Source organism: Cyprinus carpio, chromosome B17 (assembly GCF_018340385.1).
Source record: "Cyprinus carpio isolate SPL01 chromosome B17, ASM1834038v1, whole genome shotgun sequence".
Classification (NCBI taxonomy): Eukaryota; Metazoa; Chordata; class Actinopteri; order Cypriniformes; family Cyprinidae; genus Cyprinus; species Cyprinus carpio.
In genome coordinates this window covers 24151796-24167859 of record NC_056613.1, presented here as the reverse complement: position 1 = coordinate 24167859, position 16064 = coordinate 24151796, and the positions used below count along the sequence as shown (strand labels likewise).

General features: G+C 38.7%; 1 protein-coding gene across 3 annotated transcripts; it reads right to left on the bottom strand.

Annotated features, from left to right (window-relative positions):
• Nucleotides 1-6190: 6190 nt before the first annotated feature.
• On the bottom strand, nucleotides 6191-12109 carry odc1 (ornithine decarboxylase 1). Of its 3 annotated transcripts, XM_042742886.1 has the most exons (11): nucleotides 11952-12109; nucleotides 11053-11187; nucleotides 10274-10407; nucleotides 9956-10129; nucleotides 9634-9806; nucleotides 8921-9137; nucleotides 8749-8832; nucleotides 8485-8647; nucleotides 8136-8251; nucleotides 7836-8051; nucleotides 6191-7430 (listed from the first exon to the last, which is right to left on the bottom strand). In XM_042742886.1, exons 3-11 carry the CDS (start codon nucleotides 10373-10375, stop codon nucleotides 7293-7295), a joined length of 1383 nt encoding a protein of 460 aa, XP_042598820.1. In that variant the 5' UTR covers nucleotides 10376-10407; nucleotides 11053-11187; nucleotides 11952-12109; the 3' UTR covers nucleotides 6191-7292. The 3 variants fall into 3 exon arrangements, with proteins under 3 accessions (XP_042598820.1, XP_042598818.1, XP_042598817.1); XM_042742884.1 differs by lacking the exon at nucleotides 6191-7430 and having other exon boundaries at nucleotides 7807-8051; nucleotides 8136-8248; XM_042742883.1 differs by lacking the exon at nucleotides 6191-7430 and having other exon boundaries at nucleotides 7809-8051.
• Nucleotides 12110-16064: the final 3955 nt, after the last annotated feature.

The window sequence follows — 16064 nt, the reverse complement described above, 5'->3', positions numbered from 1 at the left end:
TCTATTTACCTCTTTATTTGCTTGATGAATTGCTTGATGTATTAGCCAATTTTAAGTTGCTCTGGATAAAAGTGTCTGCTAAATGAAAAGATGTAAATGGGACTAGATTTTTGACACTGAGTGGGGCCTGTATCAGTTTATCTGGGGCTTACCTTCAGATCGGCTGGGAAGTCATTTCCCTACAGAAGGGGCAAAGGGCAGTTGATGTAACCTTGGGTCAAGCAACTGGGCAGAATAGTCAAGCACTCACATTGAAAGTTAATCCCAGGGATATCAGCATCACGCCAGGCCCATTAAGCATGCCAGTACCCTCCCCATCAAAAGAGACTTTGCAGGCCATTCAGGAGCTGTGGCAATGGAGCCAGCATCAACAGTTTGCAGGAAGTGCTTGACTGCAACTGGGACATCTTTGTTGCGCAAGATGAGGACCGTAGACAAAACAGGTCTTATACAATTCAGTCATACTTGTCAAACAGAAGGCAGTTTTGCGTGGACTATGGTCACTTAAACGCGGTCACAAGAAAAGACTCTTACCCACTACCATGAATTGACAACAGCTTGGACTATATCGCAGGGTCTAGCCATTTTCAGCTCCCTTGACCTCCGGAGTGGGTACTAGAGTGCCATTTGGCCTCTGTAATGCTCCAGCCACCTTCTTCCGGTTGATGGAGCAGGTTCTGTGGCAGGTGTCTCCTGCCAATGCTGTGTGGTGTATCTGGATGACCTGGATCACCAGACTTTGAGGTGGTATTGTAGCATCTTCAGGTGGTCTTCGCTGCCATCCGCAGCTGGGTTACGTCTCAATCCTAAAAATTGCCACTTATTACGGAGAGAGACTGTCTTCCTGGGGCATGTGGTGAGTGCCGCTGGAGTCACAACTGACCAGGCCAAGGTAGCAGCAGTGAAGAAATGGCCTGTCTCAAAGAACATCGCTGAAATGGAGAACTTCTTGGACCTGGTGTCCAACTACCAATGCTTTGTCCAGAACTTCTCCAACATCGGCAGTCCACTGCACCAGCTTACAGAAAAGGGCCACTCATTCGTCTGGAATGAGGCATGTGAGGCTACCTTCAAACACTTGCGTGAAGTACTGACAAAGGCTCTAGTACTGGCATACCCTGATGCCAGTACAGCTGTTCATCATTGACACAGATGGCAGCAATGTTGGTATTGGCACAGTGTTGTCCCAGGATGGTGACAATGGAGAACACATTATTGCATACTTCTTGTCCCGCTGCCCCTGTAAGGTGATCGACTGCCACAATTGTCGAAAGCAGGAAGAACGGGAAAAGTGAGGGTGCGGCAGGTGGATGGAGGGGATGAGGCCTGTGACCCCCTGGAACGTCATAAGTTGCAGCGTCAGCAGTAAGCAGATGCTGTGCTAAAGAAACTACGTGAGTGACTGGTAGCAGGTTGGCGGCCAGAGTGGCAGGAGATAACGGTGCTTGGACTGGAAGTGAAAGCCTATTACTCCCAGTGGACCACTCTTGTAATCCATGATGGTCTGCTTTACCGTCAATGGCAGACACCTGATGGTGAGGGCACCTTACTGCAGCTGCTAGTGCCCTGCTCTTTATAACATCAAGTCTTGCGGCTAGTGCATGGTTCAGTGGGGACCGGCCATTTTGAAATGGCAAAGACCCTGCGGTGATTGAGAAGCCGGTTCTATTAGGCAGGATGCCGGCTGGACGTTGAGTTCTATGTCCACTGCTGTGACGCATGCACAGCCAAGAAGTTACCAAGCCCCCATGCCCCGCTGCCACAGTACCTGGTTGGGGCTCCAATGGAGCATGTGGGGGTCGACATCCTGGGCCCCTTCCTAGTCTCAGAGTCTGGGAATGGTTACATCCTAATTGCCATCGACTACTCGATTAAGTGGCCGGAGGCATACATGATACCCAACCACAGTGTGGCCACCACGGCAGGCAAACTTGTGGAAGAGGCCTGGACAAGATCCACAGTGATCAGGGAAGCAATTTTGAGACCGAAGTGTTCCCAGAAGTGTTTTGACTACTGGGGATACGCAAGAAACGCACAAATCCCTTTCCTCCACAGAGTGAGGGATTGGTGGAATGCGTACCCTGACCTCCCAGCAACCCATCCTAACCAGTGAGCACCAGCATGACTGGGACGACACGTACCCCTGGTACCCCTTTGCACTGGCAGATACAGGGTTAAGGGATAAAGTAGAAGACCCCAGAAAAGAGAGAGACGAGTGAGTGGGTTAGTTGCTTGGGCACTTGTAACACAGTTCTAATTAAAAGTTAAGACACACAGCCTCTTTTGTCTGTTGTTCTTCAGACATTACAATACCTTTTGTAATTTATTAAATACATTTTTCATATTTTTAACATTGTTTACAGGAGGATGTACAATTTCATTGGTAGAGAAACTGGTTATGGATCAAGCTTAAAAAAAGAACACATGACTAAATGTTAAAAGTTGTCTCTTCTGCCAATAAATGGTGAGCACTTTTGAGATTAACCTTGTTGCTAGAAGTGGTAGACAATCAGCTGATTGGAATTCTCCAAGTTGTATGGGAAATAAATATTGCTCAGGGTACCATTTTGGTTCAACAGGGCACAGGCCATATCGTCAGTAGTGCGCCCTTGCATCATTGGGTGTTTGGCCTTTCACCACTACGCACTCTCCACAAGGGTGGCCCACTGCAGGATGATCAGTCCTCAGCTTGTGTCCAGTGCTCCAACGCTCTCACAATTTACCCTGTTGATAAAGTCTGCGGTTGGCTGAAAGGTTGACAGGTGGGAGTTCTTATGTTGCTTTACTTGGGGCCCAACACAGATCTTTTTGATTGAGCCAAATCCTCTGGGTACTATTCTCTGCCACTTCTGAGACCTCTCTGGTGTTCTTTCATGAGGCCTGACCATGGATTCAGAGTTCTTTCAGCAGTCTGATGATCGATGAGGCCACAAATCCTCTACATCCCACTTCAACTAGATAAACTTTGGCATTCCAGCCATGCTACTTTATTTCTGCAGCTTCTTTCACTCATAGGGCTCCTGAATCAAATTCTCCTAAGGGACTATGAGCTCTATGATACAGATGAAGTCAAAAGAAGCAGCAAAATGTTAAATATTTTACAAAAATAAGATGGATCATACAAAAAGCATATTATTTTTAATTTAGCACCGACCTGAATAAGATATTTCACATAAAAGACATTTACACGTAGTCCACAATAGAAAATAATAGTTGAATTTATAAAATGAACCCGTTCAAAAGTTTGCATACACTTGATTCTTAATACTGAACAGTTAAACTGCCCGCTGAAAAAATCCTTCTGGTCCTGAGTGGACACAGCATTTTTGTGTATTTCAACCCTTTCCAACAATGACTGTGTGATTTTGCGATCTCTGAGCAACTGAGGAACTCATATGCAACTATAGAGGGTATGCATTGATGTCACTTTCCCGATGGGACACGCCCCCTCAGCCGGATTGAGTGGCAAAAGAGCCTGCTGCATAAATGGATTTAATGGAGAAACTGCATAAATACGAGTAAAAAAAAAAAAAAAAAAAAAATGGTTATCAGTTTAAACTACAGGTCGTTGAACTCGATATAGTGTTTTTTTACAACAACCAAATAGCCAGTGGTCCATGATACTGATATGCAGCCAGAAATCGTGTTTCTTGACATTTATATGCCTGATTTAGATGTTGGGGAAATACATAAAGCTAATTTGCCTGTGAATGCTTTATTTAAATCCTGAAAAATAGGTTGGTCTAAACATCACTTATATCATAAGGGTTCAAATGCATATCCATATATATATATTATATAATAGCAAAGTGTTTGAACCTATAGTATATATATATATAATATATAGTATATATATATATATACAGATATAACAGTATAGCGTCATATATATATCTAGTAGAAAAAATCCCAAGGCCCAAAAACTGTAGTTTTTGTCAGTGGTTATTTTAAAAACGTTCAGTTATGCAGAATATAAGATGTAAGTATTTAATTGATGAGTTGTCAATACAATATATAACAATACAATATATAGGGTATGATTTTACCACAAAATTCAACAAACTGACATTACATGATAACTGCAAATCCGTGTTTCGCTGCCTGGAGTCCATTTGTTTCTTTGAATTGCAGCGATTCATTTGCTTCTCTCTTCTCTAGCTTTCGGCAATCTGTAAAAATATTCCTCAGGTTTCTTGTCAAATCTATTTGTACAGTCAATCGCAAAGCTCTTTCTCATTTTAGATGTGTTGTGTGTTCTGTCGAAGCATTTAGTTCACCCAGGAACATAGCCTCTATCACAGAAGGTTCAATCCAGCTGACAATGATGTCACATACACACCAATCCACCACAAAAGATTCAACAAAAGGAAACATGAAGCATTAAGAGCTGGGGGTTCATTCTGTTCAAAAGTTTACACCCCAATCCCCTTAGGAGGGGGCTCAGCACACAGGGGGGGCCCCCAGTGTTCACTGTGAATGGTGCTTGGATGTGTTGCTCCCCTTCTCCCTCAGCTCTTAATGCACAGCTCAAAATCATACAGTACTTGAGCATCAGTGAGTGTTTGAACTTTCTGTAATAGTAGCTGCATATTAGTCCCTCAGTTGCCCTCGGTGGGAAAAGATGGATCTCAAAATCATACAGTAATTGTTGGAAATGGTTCAAAAACACAAAAATGTTGAAAAACCAAATAATTTGTGGGACCTGAAGGCTTTTTCTGAAGAACAGTGGGCAGTTTAACGGTTCAGGTCTGCGTTTCCCGAAGGCATTGTAAGCCTAAATTGATCATAGCTCCACTGGTGGCAATGAGTCTATGATGTGCTTAGGCTTATGATGCTTCTGGGAAATGCAGCCCAGGACAAACAAGGGACTCATGAACAATTAACACTAAAAATAACACAGTATTAAGAATCAAGTGTGTGTAAACTTTTGAATGGGGTAATTTTTATAAATTCAACTATTATGTGCTCTTGTGGACTATATGTAACCGTCTTTTATGTGAAATATCTTATTCAGATCAGTACTAAATAAAAAATAAAACACATTTTGTATGATCCCTCTTATTTTGGTAAAATAATTAAAATTTTTAACTGATTCTGCAATGTGTGTGTAAACGTTCAACCTCAACTGTTTATACTTCTTTAAGTGAGGGGGACCAGCAAGTCTGAAACATTAGCTTTTGTCCGATGTCTGCCTGCATTTTCCAGTCATGCACTAGGTGTGGATATTTGAGTGTAACCTGCCCTTCTCTGACAAACATTGTTTCCTTCAGGAGATTGCCTGCTCTATGCAAAGTGATGTCTTCAAATATAATTTGTCTCTTTAAAGACATATACAATATATTGTATCATCTCCACATTTTAATTGGATAGCAATATTGATGTCCCCACAAACATGGCAATATCCAAAATCCTTGTGAGGACATTTTTTGGTCCCCACGAGGAAACAAGATTATAAATCATACAAAATAAAGTTTATTTGAATAAACTAAAAATGCAGAAAGTTTCCCGTGAGGGGCAAGTTTAGGTATAGGGCGACAGAAAATAGTCTGTACAGTATAAAAACCATTACACCGATGGAATGTCCCCATAAAACATGGAAACCCAACGTGTGTGTGTTTCAATGTCAAATTGGCTACATTTTTCATAATTTCCTAAATAAAACTAAAATTCTGTAAAGTTGCTTGGAAACGTGATGTGCCAAAGCGCAAGTTCTGATTTTGCAGAAAACACAAATCATGATCAAATACAAAACATTAAATGCTATTGATCAATATTTAGTCAATTAAGATGTAATCCATTACTTAGTATTTTGTATTTTATCCTATGATTTGCAATGCTACAACAGGTAAAACAATATATATAATTTGAAGGGTGGCTGCATTTTGTTTAAAATTAGACCCATATTCCCTGTTGACTGTAGTTGTATGCCAGTAGCCTATATTAATCCAGAAGTATTTAAACTAATTGTTAATTTTTTTATTAGAGTGTATACATGCATTCAAGGCTACAATGGGGTATTGCTTTAATTATGGGTCTGAAATCAACCAACATGGATCACTTTTATACGAGAGAGAAATGTCTGAAAAATAGAATGTTGAAATGTTGAAACTAAGAGCCTCAAACTCAAACAGAAGAGATAACTACACACTCAATTCAATGCACATTAACACAAATAAAATTTTATTGTCAGTAGAGATAACTGGACACTTGTTGCATTGTGTGGTGTTTCAAATAATAGTTTATGGTCAGTAGTATTAGCCATTCTGAACAGCACAAGTATAATATATATGAAGTCTAAATTTATACACACGCATGTATAGATTTTTGGAGAGTTTAATTGAAATGATGGACCCAAAAGAACAGATTTGGTAAATCTCCACTAGATGTTGCTAAATGTATGTTTAGTGTAAAGTTGTTTTACCTTGTATTCTATAAATTCTTGATTTGCACAAATCTTTGTGCAAGGTTTAATACATTCACAAGATATAAAACGGTGCTATTGTAATGGAAATCAAACGCCAAAAAAAATAAATCTACATTTTTTTACAGCTACATTTATTTATATAAAAATACAAAACTTAAAAAAAAAAAAAAAAAAAAAAAAAAAAAATCCATAGGAAAGCAATTCAGAAGCAATCCCATCTCTTTCATCTCCATTTCAAATGCATCAGTGGCATACATTTCAGGTCAATAATACAGATTTTAGGTGAAAAATAATATTAATATTAACTTACTAATCAAGTATAAAATGGAAATGGTCACGAAGGAAGAAATCTGTGATTCTGTGTGAAGAGGAAGTTCTAATTTTCAAAGACTGTTGGGAAAACAATTCATGAAATGGCTACTTTTCAATCCCTTAACACTCCTCAATAGAAAGCAGCATGAGCTACCGGGGGGGGGGTCTCTGTTCAGGAATAAACTTTCCTCCAACACACAGAAAACTACACAAACTACTCCCTCATTTCCTCCAGTCAAGTATCTGGCCTCATGATTTACATGTATATACGTATATAAAAAAAAATTACTAAAATAAAAATAAAATAAAATAAAATAAACAGCCACAGGACTGTGAGCCTTTCTGTGCGTCTTTCAGGTTTGAGCATTTGCAACATACAAACGAAGTGAAAAACAGCTGCATTTAGAATAGAAATATAACTATTGTTATTCAACAGCACATATTTGGTAATGGTGGACCTCGAGACAGGGTTCGGGCATAAATCACTGGAGAACTATGATAAACCGCTGTCTGAATAAGAACTGGCTCTTGCTCTCGTAGTCTGCACTGAAGAGCATCACAGCACTTGAGTAGGGCACGGCTTGGCTGGCACGTCCAGTGTGCTCTCGCGTCCGCAGTGGGACGGCACGCATCCGGCCCAAACATCAACAGCAATAACATGAACACCCATATCACGCATACACTGCATACAATGAAAGAAACGAAATAATCCAACCAAAACATTCAAAAATTAGCAATTCTCCATTAGCAATACAATCAGTACAAGATTTTTGCTTGCAAGGTGTTATTTCTAAAAAAAAAAAAAAAAAAATAATAATATATATATATATAATTTCTTTACATTTTAAATGTAATAAAATATTAAGAAAAACCACAATTTGCTGAAGTTATTCAGTGTAATAATTTAGATTTGTAGCTTTTTTTCTTTGTATTTTCAATCGATTTTTTATCTCAGCAGTTTATTAGTAATATTGTAGTGTTTGTCATTTTTATTAGTTTTGTTAATCCTTCCTGTTTAGCTTTGTTTATTATAGAAAACGTTAAAAAGAACTGTTAATGATGCTGAAAGTAATAAAAATGGGTTCCCAAATACTACTTACCAGGCTGTGCGGGACATGATGTAATGGATATCGGGTTTCTGGAAGCCATTGAAGGTGGAGGATGCGGCTACAGTGTAGGCACCCATGTTCTCAAACAGCAGCCAGTCGCCCACCTGCATGTCAGGCAGGCTGCACTGCTCCACAATACGGTCCAGCCCATCACAGGTCGGGCCCCAAATACTGCATGGGTACATGCGCTCGTCAGGCTTGGGTTTCTGTAAGAGATTATTGGTTACAGGTTGGTCTCAGGGAAGAACCTCCATCTGACAAACAGGAATCTGATGGACTCATTTCCGTACCTTGTGCAGAGTTGGCAGGACATGTGCGTGATCGTACAGAATGCAGTTGAAGGAACCATAAACACCATCGTTCACGTAGTACATCAGGGTTCGGTCATTGGCCCCATCCTCTTCTTCTGAAAAAGTTAACAAGAAATTAAGTCAGTTAAATCAAATCTTTTTTATGTAATGCTTTACACGCTACAGACTGCTTCGAAACAGCACCTCAGTTATAAACAGGACAATAACAGTGTTATTCATTGCAGTTAAATTGATAATATTACTGAATATAGTCCTTTAAATTTGAAGTCTGAGAATGAACGTTAAGAGCACATTAGAAACAAACATGGTTTTGAATGTTTGCTTTTACCATCTGAGGCTGATTGCTCCTTCATGATGACCTTTTTAGCAATGATGTTGACAGCCAGCGTGTAAGCAGACGCTACATAATAGCGGCCAGGTTCAGCAATGATCCTCACGCCGCAGTCAACAGGGAAATACTTATCAAGTGCAGGGTTAATCACAGCAGCGATCTGCCAAGCAAAAAAAAAAAAACCGACAAGTTAAGTTTGGTATCACCTAAACATCTTTAGTTTGGTCACTTGAAGTTAAGATGGTGATTAAGAATAAATACCTCTTCAAATTTCAGTTTGGTGTCATCGGAGCCTGGAAAGCCTCCTCCAATATCAAGCAGGGTCATGTCATATCCCAGTTCCGCCTGGTGGACAATATCATTTTCAGACTAAGTATATATTCTATTGCATAAATGAGTGTAGCTTGAATTTTTATAGCACAAGGCCACTCACCCCCATGTCAAAAACATAGCGCGCGTCTGAGATTGCCTGACTGTACGTCTCAGGATCAGTGCAGCCGCTGCCCACATGGAAACTGACTCCAATCACGTCCAGCCCGAGCTCCTTCGCCCTCTCCAGCAACAGCCGACTGCTCTTTAACGTGGCGCCAAACTTCACACTTAACCTGCACACGGCCTTGGAGTCGTCGGTGGCGATACGGAGAACCAGTCTGCAGAAACAGAAAATGTGTTTCAATGTCAGGAAAATCTTGCACCAATGCACAAAATATTTTTTTTTTATTAGAATTTTTTTTGTGGTCACCAAAATATATAATTGTCAGCCGCTAAATTGTTCGGTTTGGCAAGTATCATAAGCAGAAACATTTTAATTGTCAAAAATCTCAGCTTATATTTGGCATTTTTATTGCCATAATAGATTTACAGAAAGTTTATCTAAAGTAAAAGTGTTTATTTCAACCATTCAACAAAGTAAACCTTTAACTAACAGAAACACCAAAAAATAATAAATAATACTAAATGTTTTAAAAAAATATCAACAATAATTATTATTCTTTTATTCATTCACTGCCGCCAATTTATATGGTCTGAGATGAAATATAATCTGCTTTTTAATCGGCCACCCAGTTAAAAAAACAAAACCCATACTGGTGGATCACTGTTATTTTGTGGTGAAACATGACCTGGTTTTCTAGTAAAGTTACTCACTTGGCATTCTCATGGCTTCGTGCCACCTTCATGAGCTCCACTTCACTGTCAAACGTCATCATCTGCACTCCATGAGCAGAGGCGTATTTGATCTGAGACACCTGCTTGCAGGGATTGGCGTAGATGATCCTGCTCGGCTCCACACCCACAGACTGCACGATCTGGATCTCGGTCTAGCACAAGAGACGAGGATTAGAAGTCGGGTTAATACAGCATTAACGCTGCTACATTCTCACAGTTTGGTGCTGATGTCATGCACTCATTGAGACACATGGAGAAGTCACATTCGTGATTTAAGGAACTCACAAGATCTTTCACATACCTTGCTCGCACAGTCGAATCCGGCTCCCAGAGACGCCAGTGTCATGATGACGGCACTGCTGTCATTGCACTTCACTGCGTAGAACGGTGTGACACGGGGTAACACACGCAACCAACGGAGGTGCTTCTTCAGGACGTCACCCAGGTCAGCCACATAGAAGGCATCTTTGTCATCCTAAAAGAAGAAAAGATGCGATCAGAACAGTGCAGAGCCATTTAGAGAAAATTATGATATTCTAATAGCAAAATCTAAATTTACACGAATAAAGAAAAAAGCAACAATTAAGCAGACATGTAGGTATAATCCGCGCTCACTTACTGATAGTGAGGACTCGTTGATCTTCTGCTCCACGATGTCACGTGCACAGAATCCCTCCTCCAGGAAGGCGAAGTCAAAGTCTGATCCAGTCAAAGAGGTCATGGTGTTTGTTCAAGATTGGATTGCAAAAGAAACTGTTGAAGAAAATGATAGGGGTGTTATAAAATGTGACCGCTAAGATAAGACTCCACTCAGTGGCCGTCTAAGACAAGGAAAGACTATCTGTCGGTGTACGTAAAGTAGTAGCTTATCTTTGCACCAATGACAGCTTTAGAGACTACAGCTATAATGGAGATACCATTATTAGATTAGTTATTAAATTTATTACATCTGACTTTTATATTTCCTGTTGTCATATTTGTAATTTAAGTCATAATAATGTTGCATTTTTTATAATTTGTGTTCATTTCAGATATATTTATAGATTAGTACTTTTTATTTCTGTTTTTATTATTTTAGTATAAGTGAAATTAAATGATAAATGTACCTTGGCAAGTAGCATTCATTTTATTTATTAATTTTTTTTTGGTGTGTGTTTTTAGTTTTCATTAACTATAATAACCCTGACACAAATTTAAGCACTCATCACATCCACCGCTCTCATTTTACTCAGGGTTTCACAGCTACTAACCAATTTTTAATAGCATTTGTTCAGAATTATACCTCTCTCACTGCTAAGACTTGGATTTAAAAGGTACAACATTACACAGATCTTTTTAAGGAGCTTGAGTTTTCCATGCCACTTTATTGTATGCTCTTTAAAAGGCAGAATGACTCACCAGACGAATGCAAGAGATGGAATTATAATGTGGCTAACAGATGTCGCACAGCCAGGGAGGTTCACCAGTGAAGTTGAATCCTTTCAGATAAGCCTCGAGGCCAGGGCCAGTGTGCACGTCTCCCAAGCAAGAATTCTGCAAAGATTAAAATATCACGTCCAACCATAAAGTACAGGCAACAAACCAGTTCAAACTAGGTACTTTCGGTAATCCACATAGTGTGTAAAACTCCTGTTGTTTATCGCAACAGTCCATTTCGTGTAAAATTAGGAAACTGTTTCTCAATGGAGCCGGCACACGCACACACATTTTTGGACACGAGCGATGAAATTAGCCCCTCCCCTGCGATGAGCGCGACTTACATCAGTTACCCAATAAGGAAAAGCCCTGTTTGGACAAACTTTGACAGGCATTCCTGTCAGCCAATCACTGATCAAATCCAGCCGGCTTCTACTTTCGGCTCAGCCAATAGAATGTGCTCATTCAGGCTAACGAGGCTATGCAGCGTGAGGTTTCATTCATTGATCTTGATCTCGAGCTTGAAAATAACTTCCATTAACCAAAGATTATAGTAAACGTATTAGCAATTCCACGTTTGTGAACACAGCTGTCTCCAGCGAGAAAGATCTTTGATAAAGTCGAAGTTAAATACGCACAGGGAAGTGTGACACAGCGGCCACGTTGACTCAGGGGCCATGGTGTCAGAACATACGACACGCCAAACGGGTCTATATCACATTACTTCGAAAAACATTGCAGAGAATTAACTAACGTTAGAGACAGATCGGTTAGTTTCTTTATTTTTGATTAGACTGTACCGTACTGAAAGTTTATCCTAACATAACGGACACTTTAAGTCACTTAACGGTAATTTCGCTCAGTAATATCGTATAACTCACCTTAAAACGCATTTACAAAGAGTTTTCCCATTAGACCAGAGTGCTGGAAATGAATAAAGTCGGCGTTGTCCCGCACACGAGAGCAGCTGTGGTGATCTGGTTTCTACCGGCGCACAAGCGGACTAAAAGCCGGCGCTGGCTCGCAGCTCTTTATATAGAGAGGTGGTTTCCATGGAGACGCGCCAGCTGAAACCGGCTTCCTCTGAGCGAGAGAACCGGTTTGTTCTTACTAGCGGCTTCACGCGTGAGCGTTTGAAGGAGTGAAGAAAGAACACATTTCCCGCGTCCGGGACCAAAGTTACAATCTCAACTGGTATAAGATTAATAATAATTATTATGCTGAAACCTGTTAATGAAGCATCAAATGTTGACTACTATATAAACTTAATAATAATAATAATAATAATAATAATAGAAAAGTTCAAACCTTTAAAGCTTTTGTGGTTTTCCATAAGTCTCAAAATATCATGGGTAAAATGTTATTAATGAAAACTATTTTATATTTATATAATAGTTTTCATTAATAACATTTTACCCATGATATTTTGAGACTATATATATATATATATATATATATATATATATATATATATATATATTAGTAATTAAAAAAGACTGAACAATCACACACAACAAAAATACTAACATTTAAATGAAAACTGAAAAAAATAAAAGCTAATTCCAATCATTAATAAATACTATCCTATAGTATGAAAATAAATATCACATCTAACTTTGTAGGATACTATTTTGGGAATTACTGTTACATTTGCAGTTCATTAATAACATTTTTTTTTTTTTTAGAATTAAAGTATTAGAATTGGGCAATAAATCCTATCAGCCCTCTCTTACAAAGCATAGATTCATAGAAATGTGAATTTAACAAGATAAAAGTATAATTACTCTTAAATAGCAAAATGTAATTGAGCCAAGAATTGGGATGTGGATTGAAGAAATGGTGTCAATGGAACTGAATTGTTGAAAAGAAACAAAATGTTTTTGAAAATGTCTGGAGACCTTTTACAAACTTATTAATGTTGGAAGCCTGCTACGAGAACCAGCTCTGAGGGAGTAGTGTAGCATCATGAGCTTCTCCAAAGACACTCTTTACTCATTTAGCTATCTTTAAAATGATTCGTTTTTCTTTCTTTTGGGGATGGGAGGGAGAATAGGGTATACAATGTTTGCTGTGCATGATTGTTATTCATTGTGTAATCTGCTGTGATATGCAAACTGAAAAAATAATATTTTGTTTGAAAAAAAAAAAAAAGGAATTGTGCCAATGTGGATGAGGTCATGCGGAAGAGCCTTTCTGTGCCTTTGTAACTTTTCCTTCCTTGTAATTGGGCCATCTGGTTCCAGTTACCTTACTTTCACAACAGCAGCTTTCAGTCAACATGCTGCAAGACCCTGAAGATGCACGTTTCCTCACCTTTTGCACAGATGTCCACTTCCGTCTTTTATCTTTGTTCTGCACACTTTGTTGTCATCCTGCCAGACGTGGACACTACACCTAAATATATCACTCCTAAAACTCCCGGTAATCAAAGGAGCAGACTAATTATGGTTATATCCCGTGCACCTGGTGACGGAAACAAATACATTTTTCCTCCTTCTTAAAAAATAAATAAATAAATAAATCAGTTAAGGCATTTGACTGCATTACAAGTGCTGTAGACTTCACTGTAGGCCCGTGTATATTTGTCATACATGAAGCTGAGACATATCAGTCGCCATCAACTTTCTAACTTTCTAATAGAGTCTATTCATGATGATTTTATCTTAACAGCTGATTATCAGACAACTGCTATCTCTGAATGTAGTGAATAGTTAATTACATTTCTTTATAGTCTTTCAGCCACCAATTAAATTATCTTTACTATCACATATCACCACAATTACCATAAACTGTAGTCAAATAAGGCTCAAAACACTGGCAATTATCTTAACATATGCAAATGTAAGTCTCTTATGCTCCATTAATCTACAGTTTTAATAGTCTTGAAATCTGCAAAACCTTAGCACATGGAAGTTAACAGAGCAATTACAATACACACCTTTTTATTAATTGCATTTTAAGTGCATGTGCAAGCCCATCTGCATTACTGTCAGACACTTCTGATCAGTTAATCAAAAATCACATATCATGCTCGTGAATGGATGCAAAATTGCACAAGTTAGAAGTGTTTCAGAAATCATTTAAGAGTCGTTCACAACTGGAAAAGCCTTAAACCTCTGTATTTCCACTCGTATGCTCACATACTCGCTGTGGCTTTTGCCCTGACTCGAGAAACTCTATGATCCATGATGACTGCATTGCTGTGGTCGGGAATACGTTTCCCAGATGCAAATGAGCCCCGAGCTGAATTCATCAGCTTGCAGATTCCAGACAGACCTTTCCAGAACTATGATTTTTCCTTCAGAGGTCAACTAGACCATGAGGTCATTGTTTATATCCTCAAACACCACAAACCACATCACTTTTTCATAAACGCAATAATATTTAATGGGTAAGAAGGTTCTTATGTCAGTTTTTCCCCTTCTTTTAAGGCTCCATACAACATTTTTAATGTGGCAACATTTTCCACCCTTATCAAGATGCTTCCTAATCTGTCAATCTTGCATTTTCCTCAGAACTCCATAGAGATCATGAAAAGGAATTAAGGATTGGCCTAGTTCCCGATGCCTCTCTTTTTACTAATATATTAAATAATGTTAGATGTGTGGTTGACAATTAAGCTGGTGTTTACAGCGGTGTGCTTGTTTGCACAGAGCCAAAATGGCACGTGCACAATATCATGTATGTATTTGTGTTTCCGAAATGAGATATACACGACACACAGGCTATTCTACCTTGCTCTGTGTACAGTACACACAGTCTTGAAAAGCTTTATTTCTAGCAACACGGATAGTTTTGAGTCTAAGCAGTTTGAAGGATGTGCCTTATATCATCAAACCTAAACATGTGACGTAAACACTGAGAACATTAGGGGTAAGTAACTGTAGTGACACAGTTGTACGAGTTTTTGTTTTACTTATCATTATAATCACGGATAGAAACATCTCAAGAGTCCGCAAACATAACAACAAAACAAAATCTTCAGACAATGTTTTAGTAACTAATATCTGTTATACATAGTAAACAGTTAAACCACTTAGCCAAATACTAAAAACGTGAATTCTGGCATTCTGAAATGCCTGAGCAAAAAATTACATGGCATAATCTCCTCGCAGAAAACAGAAGTGCACTCCATAACATCACGTACCCGAATGCAAGATAACATGACAGTGTGTGTTATTGTGTTTTTTCTGCAGGTCATTTATTATGTAGCAAAAAAGAGTCACAGGCTTTCTTGCAGCAACTTTTTAATATTTCTTTATTGATACTTTGCGGCAGCTTCCTGGGAACTGAAGATTATGTTCTCTGGAACACATGTGATGGAAAACGCAACTGTTTTATTCGATATTCCAATTTTTTGCACAAATTTAATTCACAACTTTGGATGGAAACTAAGCTAGTGACAAGCTGTTGTACCCCTAAAAATACAATTTTCCACACTTTTCCTGAGACTGTGTGATGTGTGTGGAGTGAGTGATTAGAGGAAGGAGGTTTCTATGTCACGGACATCAGGGACAGTCACCGATAAGCCTGCTTTATTTACCAGGACTCACCAGGTGGCTGTTTTCAAAGACAGCATCTGTGATGGATACAGACCTAAGAGCATTTAGACACATTACACAAACAAGAATACCCGTTTCATTAATATATGTGACCCTGGAGCACAAAAGCAGTCTTAAGTCTCTGGGGTATATTTGTAACAATAGCCAAAAATACACTTTATGGGTCAAAATTATAGATTTTTCTTTTATGCCAAAAATCTTTTGAATATTAAGTAAGGATCATGTTCCATGAAGATATTTTGTAAATTTCTTACCGTAAATATATCAAAACTTAATTTTTGATTAGTAATATGCATTGCTGAGAACTTCATCTGGACAACTTTAAAGATGAATTTGTCAATATTCAGATTTTTTTTGCACCCTCAGTATAAAAAAATTCAAAAATACATAAATCAAAAAAATATTTACCCACCCCTAACAAAACACACATCG

Excerpts from the sequence above, each read along its gene's own strand:
- odc1 (XM_042742886.1), bottom strand. The coding sequence starts at position 10,375 with ATGACCTCTTTGACTGGATCAGACTTTGACTTCGCCTTCCTGGAGGAG. Across the intron at positions 10,130-10,273 it reads TCAACGAGTCCTCACTATCA|GATGACAAAGATGCCTTCTA; the intron begins GTAAGTGAGCGC and ends TTCTTCTTTTAG. Across the intron at positions 7,431-7,835 it reads TCATGTCCCGCACAGCCTGG|CATTGTATGCAGTGTATGCG; the intron begins TAAGTAGTATTT and ends TTTCGTTTCTTT.